This window comes from Oncorhynchus masou, chromosome 15 (genome assembly GCF_036934945.1).
Source record: "Oncorhynchus masou masou isolate Uvic2021 chromosome 15, UVic_Omas_1.1, whole genome shotgun sequence".
NCBI classification, from domain to species: Eukaryota; Metazoa; Chordata; class Actinopteri; order Salmoniformes; family Salmonidae; genus Oncorhynchus; species Oncorhynchus masou.
In genome coordinates, this window is record NC_088226.1 from 22,914,516 (window position 1) to 22,937,363 (window position 22,848).

The 22,848-nt window shown below is 39.7% G+C and overlaps 2 protein-coding genes across 2 annotated transcripts; both read left to right on the plus strand.

The window, feature by feature from the left end:
- The first annotated feature begins 2,922 nt into the window (after positions 1–2,922).
- On the plus strand, positions 2,923–5,657 carry LOC135555946 (ferritin, middle subunit-like). Its single transcript, XM_064988762.1, has 4 exons — positions 2,923–2,984; positions 3,319–3,465; positions 3,692–3,817; positions 4,281–5,657. Exons 3-4 carry the CDS (start codon positions 3,731–3,733, stop codon positions 4,434–4,436), a joined length of 243 nt encoding a protein of 80 aa, XP_064844834.1. The 5' UTR covers positions 2,923–2,984; positions 3,319–3,465; positions 3,692–3,730; the 3' UTR covers positions 4,437–5,657.
- Positions 5,658–12,892: 7,235 nt separating this feature from the next.
- Positions 12,893–14,862, plus strand: LOC135555944 (ferritin, middle subunit-like). The gene is made up of 4 exons (XM_064988760.1): positions 12,893–13,227; positions 13,598–13,744; positions 13,978–14,103; positions 14,493–14,862. The coding sequence occupies exons 1-4, from the start codon at positions 13,126–13,128 to the stop codon at positions 14,646–14,648; spliced, it is 531 nt and encodes a 176-aa protein (XP_064844832.1). The 5' UTR covers positions 12,893–13,125; the 3' UTR covers positions 14,649–14,862.
- The last annotated feature ends 7,986 nt before the right edge of the window (positions 14,863–22,848 follow it).

A 22,848-nucleotide genomic window follows, 5' to 3' on the forward strand; every position in this document is an offset into this window, starting at 1 on the left:
TTTTTTCAAGAGTCTCACTCAATTTTGGCTGATGCCAACTTCTGGAGGTCACAGTGGGGCAACGATATTTGTCTCTCCCATGGATCTGAACTCTCCGCTGGTGTCACTACAATGAAAAATACTTTTGGTGGTAATATTCTATACTCGGACTGTGACCCCTTTGGTCACTTTATTTGTCTTGTGATCAGTTACAATGACATTACGCTCATTACTGTAAACTTCTACGGGTACAACACCAAACATGAGAATGATGAGTTGCTTGAATCTATAGAGAAACATATACTTCATTGGTTATCTAAATTTCCCAATTTGTTATTATTGATAGGAGGGGACTTTAACATTACAATAGATAATTCAACTGATAGATGGCCCCCAGGTAGGCCAACCAATCAGAATTTGGGTTTAATACTTTTTATGGAAAAGTTTGATCTTACTGATATATGGAGAGAGAGGTTTCCGGCCGAAAGATCATTCACTTGGAGTAACAAAACAGGCTCCAGACAATCCAGAATAGATTTTTGGCTTATATCCAAATGTATTGATAGTGAGTGTGTTACTACAAATATTTGTACTACTCCCCTCACAGACCATAGGGATATTTACATTGATATCAAAATATTTACCCCTGATACGAACCTTGGTAGAGCATCCTACTGGAAGCAAAATAGCTCATTATTAAATAATGATATAGTTACATTTGAGGTTAAAGATCTGCTCTCACACTTTTGGGAAAGGGCTTGTGAAGAAAAATCTTATTGCAAGAACTGGGAGCTCTTTAAATTTGAGGTGTCCAAATATCTTAGAAAATATGGTAGTAATCTTGCTAAGACCAGAAGAGCTGAGGAGGAAAAGGTGATCATTAAGATAACTTCCCTTTCTCAGAGGTCCCCAGCCGACCTCTTGGGGGAGGTGAAGATGGAACTAATTGAGTTACAAAATAAACGGGATAATATATATATAAATGAAAAGCAGAAGCAGCCTTTATTAGATCTAGGAAAAAATGGATTGAGGAGGGAGAACAGAATTCATCATTTCTTTAGACTTGAGAAATGTCACTCTAAAAGTAACACTATCCATAAGTTAAACATTGATGGTGTTATTACAGATGACCAAAAATTAATCGCTAAATACTGCAGCAATTTTTACAGAAAATAGATCTACGTACTGTCAAGAGCGGGGCGGCAGGGTAGCCTAGTGGTTAGAGCGTTGGACTAGTAAGCGAAAGGTTGCAAGTTCAAATCCCTGAGCTGACAAGGTATTAATATGTTGTTCTGCCCCTGAACAGGCAGTTAACCCACTGTTCCTAGGCTGTCATTGAAAATTAGAATTTTTTCTTAACTGACTTGCCTAGTAAAATAAAGGTTAAAAAAAAAAAACTCTCTGAATAATGTTCACTCTATCAGTGATATAGAATCTAAACAGTGTGATGAACCCATCAAAGTTGAAGAGATTATAGAGTCTATCAAACATCTAAAGAACAATAAATCACCAGGTGTTTGTCACGCCCTGGTCGAAGTATTTTGTGTTTATCTTCATTTATTTGGTCAGGCCAGGGTGTGGCATGGGTTTTTGTATGTGGTGTGTTTGTATTGGGATTGTAGCTTAGTGGGGTGTTCGAGTTAAGTCTATGGCTGTCTGTAGTGGTTCTCAATCAGAGGCAGGTGTTTATCGTTGTCTTTGATTGGGAACCATATTTTTGCAGCCATATTCTTTGAGTGTTTCATGGGTGATTGTCCTTAGTGTCCTGATGTCCTTGTTCTGTGTTTATTTGCACCAGTATTAGGCTGTTTCGGTTAACATTACATTTATTGTTTTGTCGTGTTTGTATTTAGATTTGTGTTGCTTCAGTTTAATAAACATGGATTGCAATGTACACGCCGCATTTTGGTCAGACTCTCCTTCACACCTAGAAAGCCGTAACAGTGTTGATGGAATTACATCAGAATTTTAAAAATTATTTTCTGAACAAGTAGCTCCTTCCTATTTGAAGTCTTTTTTAGAGAGTATTAAAAACAGGGGTTAATAACACTGATACCTAAACCTAAAAAAGAAGTGCTGCTCATCGATAACTGGCGTCCAATTTGTCTTCTTAATAATGACTATAAGATATTAGCCTCACTACTTGCAAAAATAATTAAAAGAAGTCCTGGATGCAATAATATCCTATTGGTGAGCCAACTGGTAAATGCAGAGGGTCTTTTACTCAGTTATAAAGAATTCTTATCACTTTACAAGGCCCCTGTAACACCTAAAGATTTTGCAATTGTTTTAGATGCCATTCCCTCAGGTGTTGCTTTATTATTCAGGAACATGTCAAGACCTGACCCTCAGAGCCTACCTTCTTTTGACCCTGTTGACTCATCAGTAGGAAAGATTTGTTTCTCTTTTGGTCCATTCAACAACAGAGTGATATGATCCTTGTTTCAGCAGGATGTTGTATCTGTACCTTATGTCATGCCTTATTGGAATAGATTTATTGATAATATCTGTTGGAAAAAAGTTTGGATGTTGCCACACACATACCTATTTGTTAACAAAATTAAGGAAGTTTCCTTTAAAATTATTCATACATATTATCCTGCCAACCACTATATGAAGAGGTTTAAGGAAAACATCAACTCAAATTGCTCCTTTTGTAATGACCACCCAGAAACAGTTTTGCATCTTTTTTGGCATTGTATGCATGTAAGAAAACTGTGTTAAGACATCAGTAGGTTTATAATTGAACACATTTATGAAGATTGTACACTATTGTGGAGAGATGTACTATTTGGATTCTTTACATACAATAGAAATAAGCGGAATCATTTTTATGTAATTAATTTCATTATTCTTTTTGCCAAATGTCATATACCCAAATGTACATTTACAAACAGAAAACCACCTTTTCATACCCTACAAAAGGAAATGTAACTGTATTTTAAGCTGCTATCAACCGGATGATTAACTTGGAGATGTTTGCCTCCTACACCTACACTTCAATGGTAAGGAGTTTACCAAGATTACCGTTTTGTTTTATCTGTATTATTCCTGGACCTAAATGCCTCTTTCACCTTTTTATTCTGTTGCCCTAGACAATTAATAGCCAAGAAATTCCGTGAAGTGGATATTTGATTTTTTTTTTCAAATGAAGCCGGCAATCTATATTTGAAAGAGCGCTTAACTCCTTGACTGGTTAATTGGCAGGTTACCAAGTAGACTACAGACTAGACTGATTCATGCCTTTATCATAAAGTTTAGTTGCCACAACAAGAACATAATGCTCTGTCACGTTTGACATTTTTTCTTCTAACCACACTGTTTTGTTTATCCACCCAGGCTTTCTATTTCTCCCGTGACGATGTGGCTCTGTCTGGCTTCGCGCATTTCTTCAAGGAGAACAGCGACGAGTAGCGAGAGCACGCCGTCAAGCTCCTCTCCTTCCAGAACAAGAGAGGTGGACGCATTTTACTCCAGGACATCAAGGTGAGCACCTGAGCAACAAACACATTTAGATTGTAGACTGAAATGTCTTTACCACTTGTACACACTCTCCTCCATGGAGTAAGTTGCTCTAGAGAACCTGTAGTCCTGAACATACTGCCTCTAACCACTGAACTGAGTGTGAGAAGTGTAACTCTGTTCACTTTATCCTAACCTTATAACATCTGCTAGTTGTCATTAACATTTGTGTTCACTCTGTCCTGTGTAGAAGCCAGAACATGATGAGTGGGGCAATGGGCTGGAGGCCATGCAGTGTGCTCTGCAGCTGGAGAAGAATGTGAACCAGGCTCTGCTGGACCTGCACAAGATTGCCTCTGACAAGGTTGACCCCCATGTAAGTTGTTGGAACCACACCACATGTATGTATCACAGAATACAGGTACTGTCCCAGGAGATGATCCGGTTGTTGTAACTCTGCTAATTAATGACCTGCTTGTGACCTGCTTAACATGCGCACAATAGTCCACAAATGCACACTATGCCGTTAATGCAAAAGGTGCAGCAGGTTGTCTAGTGGTTAGAGCTTTGGACCGGTAACAGAGGTTGCTGGTTTGAATCCCGGAGCTGAGAAGGTAAAAATATGTTCCGCCTCTGAACAAGGCAGTTAACCCACTGTTCCACATTAGGATGCCAATGTAAATAAGTATGTGTTCTTAATAACAGACTTGCCTAGTTAAATAATAAACTGCAGACACCTCATTATCTTCCCTTGGTCCATTACCACCAGGCTCTTGTGTGTCACTGTATCTACAATGGTCTGTATTCATTCTCTTTTCTGACCTGTTTTCCCTCTTCAGCTGTGTGACTTCTTGGAGACCCATTACCTGAATGAGCAGGTGGAGGCCATTAAGAAGCTGGGAGACCACATCACCAACCTCAGCAAGATGGATGCTGTCAAAAACAAGATGGCAGAGTACCTGTTTGACCAGCACACCCTGGGAGGCCAGAGCTAAACCACTTCCATCCCCAGGCTACGGCCTCCAGCCTCAGACCAGGACTCCTGGCTTCTCTGATAGATCCTACTGGCTTTGCATTTATAGGGAGGGGAGAGTGTTAAACTGGTGTATTGATGTTTCTGTTGACAACACTACTTGTATTTGAGGCAAGGCTTCTTGTAAAAAAATATCACTCAAGGTTGTTTTAAGTCTTGACCTGTAGTAATGAATGTTGTATCAGTCTATTCAGGTTCTTTGCGCTGTCTTACTTATCATCTTCATATCAGTGTTAATTGTAGACCTACTAGTGGCTGAGGGTCATGACAATAGGAGAAGATCAACATGAGGTTTATAAAGGATGTTGCCTCTGACCACAGAGGGTGTCCTTTACTGTATTTATAATAGTGCCATGTCAATTAAGCGACCAACTGTCAACACAAGCTCCATAGGATTGAAATGGTTAATTACAGTTGATGTAGACCTTGACTCTGCATCACAAGTTTATTAGACAGCCTAGAGGTCAATCAAACCTGTTAACCAGCTGTGATGGGAAGTTCAGCTTTTACTGACACTTAATAAATATGTACTCATTTTATTTTAGTTGATAATGCCCAATTGTTTCCCTACAGTAAATTATGAACTGTATGCTCCAAATAGTAATGAGTCTTCAAGCCTCTTGTTCACCATAAGGGGCTAATTGGAGCTGTCATATGGTTGCAGAGCTATGAATGTTGCTCGACATTGTTAATGTGTCCATATGGTACATGAGTTCCTAGTGGATAGACCACCTGGTTAAAAGGGAAAATGGCCTAATCAGCAATTGCATTTTTAATAATTGCTGCTATATTCTTTCCACAACTGCCACCAACATTTTCAACCAAGACGTATGGAAGTGTATCTGCTATTGCAACAGCTAATGGGGATCCTAATAAATTACCAAATTGGGATGATTTGGGCTGCAGAATGAAGGAAAAGCAGCCAACAGGTGCTCAGCATATGTGGGAACTCCAAGACTGTTCATAAAAGCATTCCAGATGAAGCTGGTTGAGAGAATGCCAAGAGTGTGCAAAGTTGTCGTCAAGGCAAAGCGTGGCTACTTTGAAGAATCTAAAATTGTAAATATATTTTGTGTTTAACACTTTTTTGGTTACTTCATGATTCCATGTGTTTTTTCATAGTTTTGACGTCTTCACTATGACTATACATTGTGGAAAATAGTAAATAAAAGTTGAATGGGTAGGTTTGTCCAAACTTTTGATTGGTACTGTATATGCTTCAATAGTCTGTGCGGGGGGGGGATGTGAGAACCTGAGCTCTATGACCATGCCTCAGAACTACCTGGCCTGAAGACTCTCCAGTCCACCTGGTTGTGCTGCTGATCCAGTTTCTGCTGTTCTGCCTGCAGCTATGGAACCCTGACCTGTTCACTAGACATGCTACCTTATCCCGGGACCTGCTTTTTCGTTTCTCCATCAACCTCTCAACCTCTGAATGCTGGGCTATGAAAAGTTAACTGACATTTACTCCTGAGGTGCTGACATGTGTCCTCTATAACCACTGTGATTATTATTTGACCCTGCTTGTCACCTATGAACGTCTGAACATCTTGAAGAACGATCTGGCCTTAATGGTCATATACAGTGCATTCAGAAAGTATTCAGACCCATCGACTTTTTCCACATTTTGTGACGTAAAAGCCTTATTCTAAAACGGATTAATTGTTTTTCCCCTCATCAGTATACACACAATATCCCATAATGACACAGCAAAAACAGGTTTTCAGACATTTTTGCAAATCTATATAAAAATAAATAAATACGGAAATATCACATTTACATAAGTATTCAGACCCTTTGCTCAGTACTTTGTTGAAGAACCTTCGGCAGTGATTACAGCCTCAAGTGTTCTTGGGTATGATGCTACAAGCTTGGCACACTTGTATTTGTGGAGTTTCTCCTATTCGTCTCTGCAGATCCTCTCAAGTTCTGTCAGGTTGGAGGTGGAGCGTCGCTACACAGCGATTTTCAGTTCTCTCTAGAGATGATCGGGTTCATGGCTGGGCCACTCAAGGACATTCAGAGACATGTCCCAAAGCCACTCCTGTGTTGTCTTGGCTGTGTGCTTAGGGTCGTTGTCCTGTTGGAAGTTGCACCTTCGCCCCCAGTCTGAGGTCCTGAATGCTCTGGAGCAGGTTTTCATCAAGGATCTCTTTGTACTTTTCTTTGTTCATCTTTCCCTCGATCCTTGCTAGTCTCCCAGTCCCTGCCACTGAAAAATATTCCAACGGTATGATGCTGCCATCACCATGATTCACCGTAAGGATTGTGCCAGGTTTCCTCCAGACGTGACACGTGGCATTTAGCCAAAGAGTTCAGTCTTGGTTTCATCAGATCAGAGAATCTTGTTTCTCATGGTCTAAGTCTCACGCCATGATCTGTTTCACTTGTGATTGTCTCCACCCCCTCCAGGTGTCAATTATTTTCCCCGGTGTATTTATCCCTGTGTTTCCTGTCTCTCTGTGCCAGTTCGTAATGTCAAGTCAACCAGCGTGTATTTCCCGTGCCCCTGATTTTTCTTATCTCTCTTTTGCCCGTCCTCCCGGTTTTGACCCTTGCCAGCAGCTTCAACTTTTAGAAGATTAGCAGGATAGTTAGGCTAATAACTTCAACCAACTACAGTAATTATATTCAAGTTCACAAACATTAAGTATTTGAAACTCAACCGCTTTTTCTATAATCCTGCAGATTTTTTATTATTCTCCAACACCTCCAACATTACGCATGCCTGCCCATCATGCTATTGGGAATCTGCTGACACTTGAGAACTCATCTGAATTAGAAATCAAGCTCTGGTTCTCTTATTGCAGACCAGATTGTATACATTTTCCCCAGTTGTTTTTAGAGAACATTGTATTGCAAGGTATGCTACAGTATATGTGTAGGATATGCTGTGTTGGCTAATTTGCATTTGCAACTTAGTTTTTAAACGTACATTCTAGCATACATGACACACACATTTTTCTATCTAAACACCTTTGCTTGGCTTTCTATGCAAAGTATATGATTGAATGTTTCTTTAAGCCAGCAGCTTGTAACTTGAAATGAAACATATAATCAGGTCAAAACATGACAACAACAAAAAATGTCCCTGACAGATAGCTCATGAAACACCTAGCCCCATGAGCAGGCAAAATGACAGTTACAGTAGCAGGCTAGGCTTGTCAAACTAACATTGGCTAGCTTAGAAAGAAACTTGGCTAAATGGTCAACGGAGTTACCTCTTCATGGGACAATTTGTATTGCATGCTGCACTTTTCAAGTACACTCAAAAACAGATGTTTAACTCAAGCAGTTTGAGTTTTCAGACCTCACTTGAGGCTGTGTTTACATCCTAGATATAAGCAGTGTTAAACTACACTTTTTATGAGAATATGTGCAAGAATTGAAGGTGCCAACAACTGTTATAGTTATAATAAGAATGTTTTCCTGTCAAATATTACAAATCTGCTCCTCCCTCGATCGGGATCATATTTTCTGCTTCTGCCCACAACCTACAGGCTATTGAATATTTGAATGAATACTTGAGAGAGTAGCCCACCATTCACATTCTATTCCATATTCTGAGCCATAGGCCTATCCAAGCCTTTACACTTAATGTAGTTGGACCAAAGTTGGCATCGCGACACTCACTTTAATTTTATTGATAATGTATTTCTATATAATTTTATTCATTATAGAATCTTCAGCTTATTAGGACTGAACATGATTTCTTTTATAACCATGTACGTATGTATGTATACTTTTTAATGAATTGATACTGCAATTAAAGTGTGTAATCAAGTCAGCAGCTTCTTGACTTCGCGTGCCTCGACTCCTATTAAGTTAATTGAATATTAAACATTATTCATGTTGTGCCATATTCTGGTCTAGTGGTAATGCTGCTGACTCTGGACCACAAATGGATTCAAACCCTGCCAACACATTCATATCTGTATTCTTCTACCTTTCTGTCACCCCCCTCTTATTCATAACTTGATATCTCAATAAAGAAAGAGAAAATACTCATATATACAGTGGGGCAAAAAAGTATTTAGTCAGCCACCAATTTTGCAAGTTTTCCCACTTAAAAAGATGAGAGAGACCTGTAATTTTTATCATAGGTACACTTCAACTATGACAGACAAAATGAGGGGAAAAAAATCCAGAAAGTCATATTGTAGGACTTTTAATGAATTAATTTTCAAATTAATATAAATTAGTATAAAGAAATTAGTTTTTTCAAAACCATGTACTACCCAGACATGGTGAAGGGAACATAAATAGAATAATGGGTTTTGACATTGGTGGTGACTTTCTGAACTGTTATAGTTAGACAAACTGTTTAAAGTAATACTGAAAAAATTGTATTTGAGTTCTGAATGACTACATTGACAACATTTTCAGAAAGGTTGTTGTATTTTCCCTTCAATTCACCAGAAACAACCATTCACAACTATTTGTTTAAACATGTCTTAGTAAGTTCCACAGTATATGTAAGTTACATAGTATAGTATATGTTCCTACTGTTCTCTCCCTCTTCGTTTTTCCTTTTCTTCAAATCTGGTATCAGCCGGTCTTCGCCTATTCATCACCCCTCATGTCTGTTTCTGCAGTCACAAAACTGCACCTCCTGTTTACAGTGGTAAACAGCTTGAGTGAACTATCTTCATTTTTCCACCATCGTTGGTCTCAAGGTAGTTCTTTTCTGTTATCACAGTGACAATGGAGGACATTGTTACTGTGATAACAAAACAGAACTACCTCATACTCCAATTAGTATGATATGTTTTGTATGGTGTGTATTAATTTGTGGGTGTCCATCATCCATTTCATATTATATTTTACGAATTGTAATATGTACAACATTTTACGAATTGCTAAACATATAATATGTTTAGAATTCCAATTTGTTGTGGCTAACGTTAGCCCGGTGGCTAGGTGCTAACATTAGCTAGGTGGCTAAATTTAGCTAGGCTAGGGGTTAAGGGTTAAGGTTAAGTCTAAGGTTAAGGTTAGGAGTTAGGTTAAAGGGTTAGGGGAGGGTTAGCTAACATGCTAAGTAGTTTCAAAGTAGCTAAAAAGTAGTAAATCGTTGCAAAGTTGATTATTAGAAAAAAAGCTAAAGTTGTCTGTGATGAGTTACCAAGAAACCATTGGGATGCTAAACGTTCGCCTTATATGCTCACCCAAACTTATCATTTAAGCATGACACATAATTTAGTCAAAAAGTAATGTCCCTTTTTGCAAAAAAAAAAAGAATGCCAAGTATGTCACAGCCCTTTTTGTAACACTGGTTTAAGCATAAGTCTACTGTCACTACCAACAGTCTGAAGAGGCTTCGACTCATTGTCTCCAAATCTTTGTTTGCGCTTAACATGAAAACATTACACTATAAATTGAGGTTCAGTCTAGAACAGTTGATCAAAGTAACAGAGAGCAGGGCACATACTTCAAGGATTATCTATGTTGAAGATACAATGAACCGAGATACAAACAATGAACCAAGATAGTAGCTATGACAAACTGATAGATAGAGCCTGTTTTGGCTTACATTTTTGAGAAAAAAGGGGCCCTGTTCTCAAACAAATGGTGTAGAGGCACTACCTTACATACTAGGCCATGAAAGACCAGGGGCTGTATAAATCAGTGGAAGCTGGGGGGAGGAGCTTCCCCATCCATGTAATGTTATTCAATGTGATCTAAAAGGCTAAACTGATCCTAAATCGGCACTCTTACTCTGAGAGGCTTGATGCATACTGCCCCAGAAGACCTAAAAAGTGTTCAAATACCCATACTAACATGCTGTATACGACATACTTAATGAGTACATACTGCGTACAATATATTATTAGTTCATAGGGCTACCAAGTGGAGCAGCGGTCTATAGCACTGCATCTCAGTACAAGCGGCGTCACTATAGTACCTGGTTTAAATCCAGCATGTATCACATCCGGCAGTGATGGGCCCAGTGTAGTCCGGGTTTGGTCATTGAAAATAATAATATTATTACTGCTGCAAAGATACGCTATGCGGTTTGTAAGGATAGCGTAGATAAAGAATTGTAACGTAACTTATTTGAAAATTCATTACATCGCTGAACATTTCTTAACATTTGTCATAATTAGTTAAAGCAATGAAATTGTATCCTCTCTCGTCTGACTTCGGGAAAATTTTCTGCGATTTTTTTTTTAAATCTGAAAACGTTGTGAGGCACAGCTTTAGTTTAGCTTTCAGCTTTAGTTCTTATGAATACCAATGACGTTTCAACAACATGGCGGTATTGAGCAATAACCCAGCACCCTGAAAGCACCCTGTCAACAGTTGTAGAAGATCAGGTCATGTGAACTGAAGTTGTTAGACGGTACTTTATTACTGTAGTCTTTGATTTTCATTAGCTGTAAAAAGGTTTCCACTTCACAGTTTTAGCTTAATAACATATGCGTGGTTAGATGTATGTAGCTACTGATTTTGTGTAGTTATTCCTAGGCTAATGTAATCAACTTTGACTTACCATTTGTGAAGTACAATATGTTATTTGAAACCGAAAGGTGTATCATCAAATACCATTTCTACAAAAGCCAGCCTTTCTTTCTCTGTCCACTACTTTATTCCCATACCTCATTCTGAAAATGTAATTGATATAAAAATATGTGATGAACCCTACAGTTTTTCTTTTTACTGCATTCTGGAAAAGGTAAACAATTAAGCTACATATGCTATTGAAACATGTGCTCTTAGAGAATGAAACAGAAGTTTACAGAACTGCGTCTCAAAGTTCAATTCCTTTTATATCCTAAATCAAATGTTGATGTAGACTATTTCTAAATTAGCCTAATATTAGAATGAATGTTCAAATTCTTCCTATTTTCTTCAAAGGATACAACAAACACAGACCTTTTTCAACAATAACTGCTGTAGTTAGACCTGCACTGAAGCATATTGTTTTTGCCTGATACTATGGCTTTAGGTGTTACCAATAGAATTTAACTTTTTAATAAACAAAGTTTTTTTTTTTTTAAATAACAGACCAAGATGAAGCCGTCAAGGCGAGAGCTTTTACTTTGCCCAAAATCTTTCAGCGTGAGATAATCCCGTTTTATTTTCTAATTACTTGAGGATTTTGATTGAATAGAAGTTTCGTAATGTTTAAGCTTTTACAAATGTACTGATATATGTGGATGCACGTGGCATTTCGGCAACTATGAGAAAAACGACTTTTAGTTGTGCGTGTTGTTCACACTCGTACCTGCCCTCTCATTAGCTAGAATGGTCCCCACCTGTTCCTGTCTTCAATCATTGAGCACATGCATTTCCATTGTGGTCACTCGGCTCTCTTGTCAATATAATAAATTATCTTTGCTTCAGTGTATGAGTGGGATAGTCATTTTTATATATATATTTATTAATTATTATGAGCACAACAATACAAAAAAATATACAAAGAAGAGTACATAAACCTAACAGACAGGCGTATTACATATCAAGATTCCTTTTCAATTAGTTAAACATTTTTTATTTAATGTTTTTACTTAACCTTTATTTAACCAGGTAGGCCAGTTGAGAAAAAGTTCTAATTTACAATTGTGACCTGGTCAAGATAAAGCAAAGCAGTGCGACACAAACAATAACACAGAGTTACACATGGAATAAACAAACATACAGTCAATAACGCAACAGAAAAAAATAAAAATATATAGAGATATATATATATACACAGTGTGTGCAAATGAGGTAAGATTAGGGAGGTAGGGCAATACCTTGGCCGTAGTGGCGAAGTGATTACAATTCAGCAATAAAACACTGGAGTGATAGATTTGCAGAAGAAGAATGTGGAAATAGAGATACTGAGGTGCAAAGGAGCAAAAAAATAAGTAAAATTATGGGGATGAGGTAGTTGGATGGGCTACTTACAGATGGGTTATGTACAGGTTCAATGATCTGTCACCTGCTCTGACAGTTGGTGTTTAAAGATAGTGAGGGAGATATGAGTCTCTTATATTGCTTTTTTGTTTTTACATTTACTGATATTTTCAAAATAATACTTAAATTCTATCTTAAATAATGTGAAGAGGGGTTTGTTCTTTGCCCACTTCATTTTATGGATAAAGAATCTTCCATTAAAGATAAACAAATGAACAATGAAAGTTAAATCAGAATCCATATCATTTGGATCAAAATAAAACGTAATGTATAGTGTCTCAGATTAACATTAATAGTCTTCTCTTTAAGATAAAATCGTCTAACTCATTCCAAAATCTTCTGACATAAGAGCATAAGTATACAAGAATTCATGAGTATTCAAGAATTCATGAGAACACACAATGTTACATTCACTCCTGAGGAGTGGGATCGTCATCAAATGATCCGCCAAGTTCCTGTTGAAATTCTAAAGGTGATTGGCTACGCTTTGTGAGGGTGGATTTCACTGACGCATTCGGGTTGGAACAATAAATAGAGCGAACAAGGATCCTTCCAGTTCACAAGTCTGAGAAGACGCATGAAGAAGTTCTTGCTTCAACAGTGATTGAACGGAACTCCTCTGCCTTCGTCCCGCATTATAGAATATTTCGGATTGATAACATAACACTTACTTGAACTATTATAGCAAGATAGTCGAATAAACCCTTTTTTTGTACCGTTACTTTAGATATTAAAGAAAATCTGCCAAAATGGAGTCTCAGATCCGCCAGAACTATCACCACGATTGCGAAGCTGCCATCAACCGGATGATCAATTTGGAGATGTTTGCCTCCTACACCTACACTTCAATGGTAAGGAGTCTACCAAGATGACCGTTTTGTTGATCTACCTGTTTATTATTATGCCTGCGCCTAAATTCCACTTTTCACCTGACTTTTCTGTAGCCAAGAAACTCCGTTAAGTACACATTTGAGTTATACTTGGCTTGGCTATTAATGGCCTCCAGGTAGGTATAACATCCAAATGAAGCCGGGAATCTATCCTACCTTGGACAGAGCGCGTAACAACTCCATGACGGGTTAATTGTCAGGTTACCAGTAGACTACAGACTAGATTTATTCATGCCTATATCAAGTTTAGTTGCCACAACATGAACAGAATGCCGAGTCATGTTTGGCATTTTTTTCTTCTTACTACAATGTTTTATGGTTATCCACCCAGGCTTTCTATTTCTCCCGTGACGATGTGGCTCTGCCTGGCTTCGCGCATTTCTTCAAGGAGAACAGCGACGAGGAGCGGGAGCACGCGGACAAGCAACTCTCCTTCCAGAACAAGCGAGGTGGACGCATTTTACTCCAGGACATCAAGGTGAGCCCTTGAGCATAGGAAACACATTTTACATCGTAGACGGATAGAAATTGTTTTTACTCCATGGAGGACAGTGTCTCCAGCGTTAAGTTGATCTAGAGAACCTGTAGTCCTGAACATACTGCCTCTAACCACTGAACTGCGTGTGAGGAGTGTAACTCTGTTCACTTTATCCTGACCTTAACGTCTGCTAGTAGTCCCTAACCCTCCTGTGTTCACTCTGTCCTGTGTAGAAGCCAGAACGTGATGAGTGGGGCAATGGGCTGGAGGCCATGCAGTGTGCTCTGCAGCTGGAGAAGAATGTGAACCAGGCCCTGCTGGACCTGCACAAGATTGCCTCTGACAAGGTTGACCCCCATGTAAGTTATGGTGAAACCACATGTATGTATCACAGAATACAGTTACTGTCCCAGGAGATAATAACTAATGACACAGGATTGTGTGACTTGCTGCTTTGCAAGTACACAATAGTCCAGATGCATACTATGCAGCTAATGCATAAGGGGAGGCAGGTTGCCTAGCGGTTGCTGGATCGAATCCTCTGGCTGACAAGCTAAAAATCTGTTCTGCCCCTGAACAAGGTAGTTAACCCACTGTTCCACATTAGGATGTTCTTGTAAATAATTTGTTTAACTGACTTGCCTAGTTATATCTGCACTTATGCCATTACCACCAGGCTCTTGTGTGTTACTGTATCTACAATGGTCTGTAGTCATTCTCTTGTCTGACCTGTGTTTTCCCCCTCTAGCTGTGTGACTTTCTGGAGACCCATTACCTGAATGAGCAGGTGGAGGCCATTAAGAAGCTGGGTGACCACATTACCAACCTCACCAAGATGGATGCTGGCAAAAACAAGATGGCAGAGTACCTGTTTGACAAGCACACCCTGCGAGGCCAGAGCTAAACCACTTCCATCCCCAGGCTACGGCCTCCAGCCTCAGACCAGGACTCCTGGCTTCTCTGATAGATCCTACTGGCTTTGCATTTATAGGGAGGGGAGTGTTAAACTGGTGCAGTGCAACACAGCTGTAACATTGATGTTTCTGTTGACAACACTATTGTATTTGAGGCAAGGCATCTTGTAAAACAATAAAAAATATCACAAGTGTTGACCTGTAGTAATGATCCAGTCTATTTGGGTTCTTTGCTCTGTCTTACTGAGCATCTTCATACCAGTGATAAATACTGACAATTGTAGACCTACTAGTGGCTGAGGGTCATAACAATAGGAGATGTTTAATAAAGGATGTTACGTCTGACCACAGAGGGTGTCCTTTACCGCATCTTGTGGTAGTGCCATGTCAATTAAGGACCCAACTGTCAACTCTAGGTCCATAGGAGTGAAATGGGTAACTACAGTTGCTGTTGACCTTCACTCTGTGTATCCCAAGTTTATAAAATGGCCAACAGGTCAATGAAACCCTTGCGTTCCTGCTGGGTAAATCTGTTAGCCAGTTATGGTGTATATCTCTAATGATGACGTTTGGCTCTTACTGGGACACTCAATCTTCACTCCTTTTGTTAATTTCAGTTGGTAATGCACACTAGTTCCCCTACAACAAACTCTGAACTGAATACTCAATAGTAAATCTACAATCCTCTCATTCACTAAACGGGGCTTATTGGAGCTATCACATGGTTGCAAAGAATGATAATTTACCAAAATTACTGAAGTCTACCATTTTGGTAATTAACAGGCACGCTTAACTTTAATACTTTAAACTGAGAAAATATTGCTTCACATTTTGGTGTCCAAATAGTAACTGAGTTAATAGTGGGTAGACCATCAAGTTAAATGAGAACGGTGTCAAATCAACAATGGCATTTTTCACAACTGCCACCAACATTTACAACCAAGAAGTATTGACATGGTAAAATAGAGTACATTAAAATATATGGTGATGTTGTTCACTGAGTTGGTGTATATTTAGGGTAATGTTTTGCAGCTAAGTCCATGTCAAAATATATTTTACCTGTGCTAAGGCCACACAGAGGGCCAGAGATTTGTGATAACCTGACACTCCCAAAAAAGCCACGAGATGACATCTGATTAAATAGCATATTCCTTAATTGACCAACAATGGTATTAGTTATGGATCCCATTTAGCTGTTAAGGCAGCATTTACTCTAAATGGGGTCCAGCAAAATAAAGGCAGTTCTATACATTACAAAACAGATTTCACACCACATTAAGGGTTTACCCTCAGGCCACTACCACACAAAATCCATGTGTGTGTGTGTCTATATTGCATATGTTATCGTGTCTGTGCCGATGTGTGTCTTCACAGTCCCTGCTGTCCCATAAGTTGTATTATCTATTTTTTGAAGTCTTATTTTACTGCTTGCATGAGATACTTGATGTGGAATAGTTGACATGTCATGGCTCTGTGGTACTGTGCACCTCCCATAGTCTGTTCTGGATGTGGGGACTGTGAAGTGACCTGGTGGCATGTCTTGTGGGGTATGCATTGGTGTCTGAGTTGTGTGCGAGTAGTTTAAACTGACAGCTCGGTGCATTCAACATGTCAATACTTCTTACAAATACACGTAGTGATGAAGGGTTGCAGGGTAGCCTAGTTGTTAGAGCATTGGACTAGTTAGTAACCAAAAGGTTGCAAGTTGAAATCCCTGAGCTGACAAGGTACAAAATCTGTTGTTCTGCCCCTGAACAGGCAGTTAACCCACTGTTCCTAGGCCGTCATTGAAAATAAGAATTTGTTCTTAACTGACTTGCCTAGTAAAATAAAGGTTAAAAATCTCTCCTCTACTTTGAGCCATGAGAGATTTACATGCATAATATTGTTAGCTCACTGTGTACATTTAAGGGTTAACCGTGCTGTCCAATTCTGGGCCAATTGTAATTTTCCTAAGTCCTTTTTTTGTGGCACCTGACCACACGACTGGACAGTAGTCCAGGTGCGACAAAACAATGGCCTGTAGAACCTATCTTGTTGATAGTGTTGTTAAGAAGGCAGAGCAGTGCTTTATTATGGACAGACCTATCCCCATCTTAGCTACCGTTGTATCAATATGTTTTGATCATGACAAAAGTTTAGTCTCAACTTGTTACATTTCCACATTATTCATTACAAGATTTAGTTGAGGTTTAGGGTTTAGTGTTTTAGTTCATCAACATACATAGACACACAGGCTTCACTCAGCGCCAGTGGCAAGTCATTAGTAAAGATTGAAAAAGTAAGGGACCCAGACAGCTGCTCTGGGTAATGCCTGACTCTACCTAGATTATGTTGGAGGCTTCCATTAAAGAACCCCATCTGTGTTCTGTTAGACATGTAACTCCAGATCCACAATATAGCAGGGGACGTAAAGCCATAACACATACGCTTTTTACAGCAGCAGATTATGATAAATATTGTGAAATGCTATAGTGTTTTATTTTATGTTTCTGTATTTTAAATCTTTATTAAACTAGGCAAGTCAGTTAAGAACAAAGTCTTATTGACAATGACGGACTACCCCGGACGACGATGGGCCAATTGTGCGCCGGCCTATGGGACTCCCAATCACGGCTGGATGTAATACAGCCTGGACTTGAATCAAGGACTGTAGTGACACCTTGTACTGAGATGCAGTGCCTTAGACTGCTGCGCCACTCGGGAGCCCTAACAAAACATCTCCCACAATCTTTTAATTATCAATTTCTCTCAGCCAATCATCAGTAATTTGTGTAAGTGCGTACATGTTGAATGCCCTTCCCTGTAAGCGTACTGAAAATCTGTTGTTAATTTATTACTGTGAAATAGCATTGTATCTGGTCAATCACAATTTTTTTCTAAAGTTTACTAACGGTTGGTAACAACCTGATTGGTCAGCTGTTTGAGCCAATAAAGTGTGCTTTGCTATTCTTGGGTAATTGAATGACTTTTGCTTCCCTTCAGGGCTGAGGATGCACACTTTCCTGTAGGCTTAGGTTGAAGAGAGGGCAAATTCCGTCCGCTGTCTGCCTCAGTCATTTTCTTCAAACCAAGCTGCTTACCTATTGCAGATTCAGTCTTCCCAGCCTGGTGAAGGTCAACAATTTTGTTTCTGGTGTCATTTGACATCTCTTTGGTCTTGGCCATAGTGGAGTTTGGAGTGTGACTGTTTGAGGTTGTGGACAGGTGTCTTTTATACTGATAACAAGTTCAAACAGTTGGCATTAATACAGGTAACGAGTGGAGAACAGAGGAGCCTCTTAAAGAAGAAGTTACAGGTCTGTGAGAGACAGAAATCTTGCTTGTTTGTAGGTGACCAAATACTTATTTTCCACCATAATTTGCAAATAAATTCATTAAAAATCCTACAATGTGATTTTCTGGATTTTCTTCCCTTATTTTGTCTTTCATAGTTGAAGTGTACCTATGATGACAATTACAGGCCTCTCTCATCTTTTTAAGTGGGAGAACTTGCACAATTGGTGGCTGACTGAATACTTTTTTGCCCCACTGTATTTGAAACTCGGTCTTGTTTGGCTTCAACTGGACTAGATTGTGAACAACTCTTAGCAGAATGTGTTGCTTTACTACCGTGAAGGTGATCAGCACAATATTGTTTGAACTGCAGCATCCCAAACGATTCGTTCTCAAATTTGTTCAGCAGAGGCTGTTTATGTTTTGGTTCTACAAAGCTGTGACCATCATAACATTCAATAATCAATTAATTGCATTCAATTTAGTTTTATTCTCTATGCTGCCTGCAGCATGATCTATTTTGCCTATGCCCATATGACAGACAGTTGTTGGTCGGAGCGCATCACCAAAGGATCGCATATTAATCATGCTGGATAATTCATTGCGGCCAGTAGGTCAAACTAACATCTAAAATGAGTCACTCAGAAAACAATAATCATTGTTTTCAGAGTTCAGAAGTCTTAAGTCAGTAAAAAGTTGTTCAAAAATAATTATTTGTTCTTGAACTGCACCTCATTAGCCAGAGGTGACACAGCAGGTTCCAGGGTGCTGTGGCAAAATGTGTATGTGCCCTTTTCAGGACGCAGATTTTATTGAATGTCATTCATTTTATTCCACTCTATTCTAACCAAACTTGCTTTACCAGTTCATGTCAGTAGGTGTCACTATGCACAAACTAGTCGAAAGACTGATGCTATGACATCTGCCTGTCTCTGTGTATGTGAAAGTTCAGGTTGTGTTAGCTGGAATCCATCAATTCATTCTTTCTGCATTAGCCATCCATGTGTTATGGGTGAACAAATGTGTTTTTTAGGTTTTTTATTTTAAAGACAGTGAAATTTGCACCACAAACATTTGTAAATAAAATAATATGCCAACAAACATTACTGGACTAACAAACTGGCTAACAAACCTGTTCAGGAACTTCAGTATCCCTTGACTTTGGGTAGCAGCATGAGATCGTTTCATCTTTATCCAGTGCCAAACACATTTATTCAGTGAGTCTATTGATAAAAGTCACCTTGTCCGAGAGAGATTTACATGTTTATCAAAACCTCACGCCAAGATAAGCCTACATGAAACACAGCCCTTATTTGAAGTGTTTCTAAAATCCTCTATGGGGAAGATGATTGGTGGAAAAATGATTGGAACCATCACCCTGTTTGACAGCTAGGTTTTACAGGTATTATTACACCTCTACTATTAACACATAGAAAGAGTCAGTGAAGCAAGTTGTCTCGCTTCCGGTCCCCCTGACATGCATTGAAACATGGCTTTATTTTGCAAAATATCTATGAATTAACAGACTTGTCTTCAAATAATTTTCAACATCACATGTTGTAACCAAAAAAGTGTTAAACAAATCAAAATATATTTGAGATTTGAGATTCTTCAAAGTAGCCATGCTTTGCCTTGATGAGAACTTTGCACACTTTTGGCATTCTCTCAACCAGCTTCACCTGGATTGCCAACCACCCCCCCATTGTGCCTAAGCCCTACGACCATGCATCAGAACGACCTGGCCTGAAGACTCCCCAGTCCACCTGGTCCGCCTGCTGCTGCTCCAGTACCTGCACCTGTACGAGGAGGTCAGAAAGGCAGGGAGTCCGGCGCCTGTAGTGGGCATCTCGGAAGTGGTCTGGGAAGGAGTGCAGGCACGGGGTCTGGACAACAGGCTCAAGGAACTGAATTGGTTGAGCCTCCATAAGTACTTGCCGGTACTTTCCATCATGTACCGGAATAGTTTGGTGAAATCACCCACCTGTCCAAGATCCTCTTGTGGCAGGGAGGAGACTGTGCGCCATGTCTTTTGGGACTGTGCCTTTGCCGGAGTAGTATGGGCTAGGGCACGGGTGTTGTTAGGTTTGGTAAGGGGGGATTTTGTATTGACATGGGCTAGGTTAGAGAGAGGTGTAGGGAGAGCGAGAGGGACGGATAGGGACAGGTTTCTGCTCTGGCTTCTCATGAGTCTCTTTAAACGGGGGCTGTGTGAAGCCAGGCAGAACATGGTGAAGACAGGGAGAGACTGGGGGTGGAAGGGATAGTGAAGAGGGTGGAAGGAGATTTGAGGGGCAGGATGAAGAGGGAGGAGAGGAAGTGGGGGCAGCATGCTGCTCGGGAGAGGTGGAAGGGGGTTTAGGGCTGTGTGTCATTTGGATTTGTAAGGGGATAGATTAGGGACGGGGAGATAGGGAAAGGTATTTTGTAGGGTGACGGGGAGGGAAGATGCTCCCGTGAGGTTTTGTTTGGGGTTTTTGTTTTGTAAAATTAAAATACCATTATTGGAGTATGTATGTAAATTATGAGTTGTAAAGAATGAATGTCTCTTTTTATGTAGTGTTGTCTCTCTTGTCGTGAAAGGCCTTTTGCCTTTTGTTAGGCCGTCATTGTAAATAAGAATTTGTTCTTAACCGACTTAGCCTCGTTAAATAAATAAAGATTAAAAATAAATAAAGCACTTCTCTGCAGCTTTTGACATTATTGATCATAATCTGCTGCTGGAAAAAGCGTAAGTGTTATGGCTTTACATCCCTTGCTATATTGTGGACCGAGAGCTACCTGTCTAACAGAACACAGAGGGTGTTATTTAATGGAATCCTCTCCAACATAACATAGGAAGAGTCAGGCATTCCCCAGAGCAGCTGTCTAGGCCCCTTACTTTTTCAATCTTTACTCATGACTTGCACTGGTGCTGAGTGAAGCCTGTGTGTCTGTGACTCAACACTACACACATCAGCTTCCAGAGCAGGTGAAATCACTGCAACACTTAAGAGCTGCAGTCATTTTCAGAATGGGTGGCAAGAAATAAGTTAGTCCTAAATACATGAATTTCAAAAACTAAAGGCATTGTATTTGGGACATAAAATAAAAACACTAAACCTTGAACCTCAACTAAATCTTGTACTAGATCATGTGGAAATGTAACAAGTTGAGAATACACTTCTGAAATGGTAAAAACATATTGATACAACACTAGCTAAGATGGGGTAGATCTGTCCATAATAAAGCACTGCTCTAACTTCTTAACGCTATCAACAAGGTAGGTTCTACAGGCCCTTGTTTTGTCGCACTTGGACTACTGTCCAGTCATGTGGTCAGGTGCCAGAAAAAAGGACTTAGGAAAATTACAATTGGCCCAGAACTGGCCTGCACGGCTCACCCTTAAATGTACACAGAGAGCTACAAGACATACCACCAGGTCTCTTCACAGTTCCCAAGTCCAGGACATACTATGGGAGGTGCACAGTACTAAAGAGAGTCATGACATGGCTGCTATTCCACATCAAGTAACTCATTCAAGCAGTCAAGTCACATTTAAAAACATTAAAACACAATTACATATTCACTATAGATACACACACATGGATTTTGTGTAGTAGATACAGTGCCTTGCGAAAGTATTTGGCCCCCTTGAACTTTGCGACCTTTTGCCATATTTCAGGCTTCAAACATAAAGATATAAAACTGTATTTTTTTGTGAAGAATCAACAACAAGTGGGACACAATCATGAAGTGGAACGACATTTATTGGATATTTCAAACTTTTTTAACAAATCAAAAACTGAAAAATTGGGCGTGCAAAATTATTCAGCCCCCTTAAGTTAATACTTTGTAGCGCCACCTTTTGCTGCGATTACAGCTGTAAGTCGCTTGGGGTATGTCTCTATCAGTTTTGCACATCGAGAGACTGAAATTCTTTCCCATTCCTCCTTGCAAAACAGCTCGAGCTCAGTGAGGTTGGATGGAGAGCATTTGTGAACAGCAGTTTTCAGTTCTTTCCACAGATTCTCGATTGGATTCAGGTCTGCACTTTGACTTGGCCATTCTAACACCCGGATATGTTTATTTTTGAACCATTCCATTGTAGATTTTGCTTTATGTTTTGGATCATTGTCTTGTTGGAAGACAAATCTCCGTCCCAGTCTCAGGTCTTTTGCAGACTCCATCAGGTTTTCTTCCAGAATGGTCCTGTATTTGGCTCCATCCATCTTCCCATCAATTTTAACCATCTTACCTGTCCCTGCTGAAGAAAAACAGGCCCAAACCATGATGCTGCCACCACCATGTTTGACAGTGGGGATGGTGTGGTCAGGGTGATGAGCTGTGTTGCTTTTACGCCAAACAAAACATTTTGCATTGTTGCCAAAAAGTTCAATTTTGGTTTCATCTGACCAGAGCACCTACTTCCACATGTTTGGTGTGTCTCCCAGGTGGCTTGTGGCAAACTTTAAACAACACTTTTTATGGATATCTTTAAGAAATGGCTTTCTTCTTGCCACTCTTCCATAAAGGCCAGATTTGTGCAATATACGACTGATTGTTGTCCTATGGACAGAGTCTCCCACCTCAGCTGTAGATCTCTGCAGTTCATCCAGAGTGATCATGGGCCTCTTGGCTGCATCTCTGATCAGTCTTCTCCTTGAATGAGCTGAAAGTTTAGAGGGACGGCCAGGTCTTGGTAGATTTGCAGTGGTCTGATACTCCTTCCATTTCAATATTATCGCTTGCACAGTGCTCCTTGGGATGTTTAAAGCTTGGGAAATCTTTTTGTATCCAAATCCGGCTTTAAACTTCTTCACAACAGTATCTCGGACCTGCCTGGTGTGTTCCTTGTTCTTCATGATGCTCTCTGCGCTTTTAACGGACCTCTGAGACTATCACAGTGCAGGTGCATTTATACGGAGACTTGATTAC

Excerpts from the sequence above, each read along its gene's own strand:
- LOC135555946 (XM_064988762.1), top strand. The coding sequence starts at position 3,731 with ATGCAGTGTGCTCTGCAGCTGGAGAAGAATGTGAACCAGGCTCTGCTG. Across the intron at positions 3,818-4,280 it reads CTGACAAGGTTGACCCCCAT|CTGTGTGACTTCTTGGAGAC; the intron begins GTAAGTTGTTGG and ends TTCCCTCTTCAG.
- LOC135555944 (XM_064988760.1), top strand. The coding sequence starts at position 13,126 with ATGGAGTCTCAGATCCGCCAGAACTATCACCACGATTGCGAAGCTGCC. Across the intron at positions 13,228-13,597 it reads CCTACACCTACACTTCAATG|GCTTTCTATTTCTCCCGTGA; the intron begins GTAAGGAGTCTA and ends TTATCCACCCAG. Across the intron at positions 13,745-13,977 it reads TTTTACTCCAGGACATCAAG|AAGCCAGAACGTGATGAGTG; the intron begins GTGAGCCCTTGA and ends TGTCCTGTGTAG.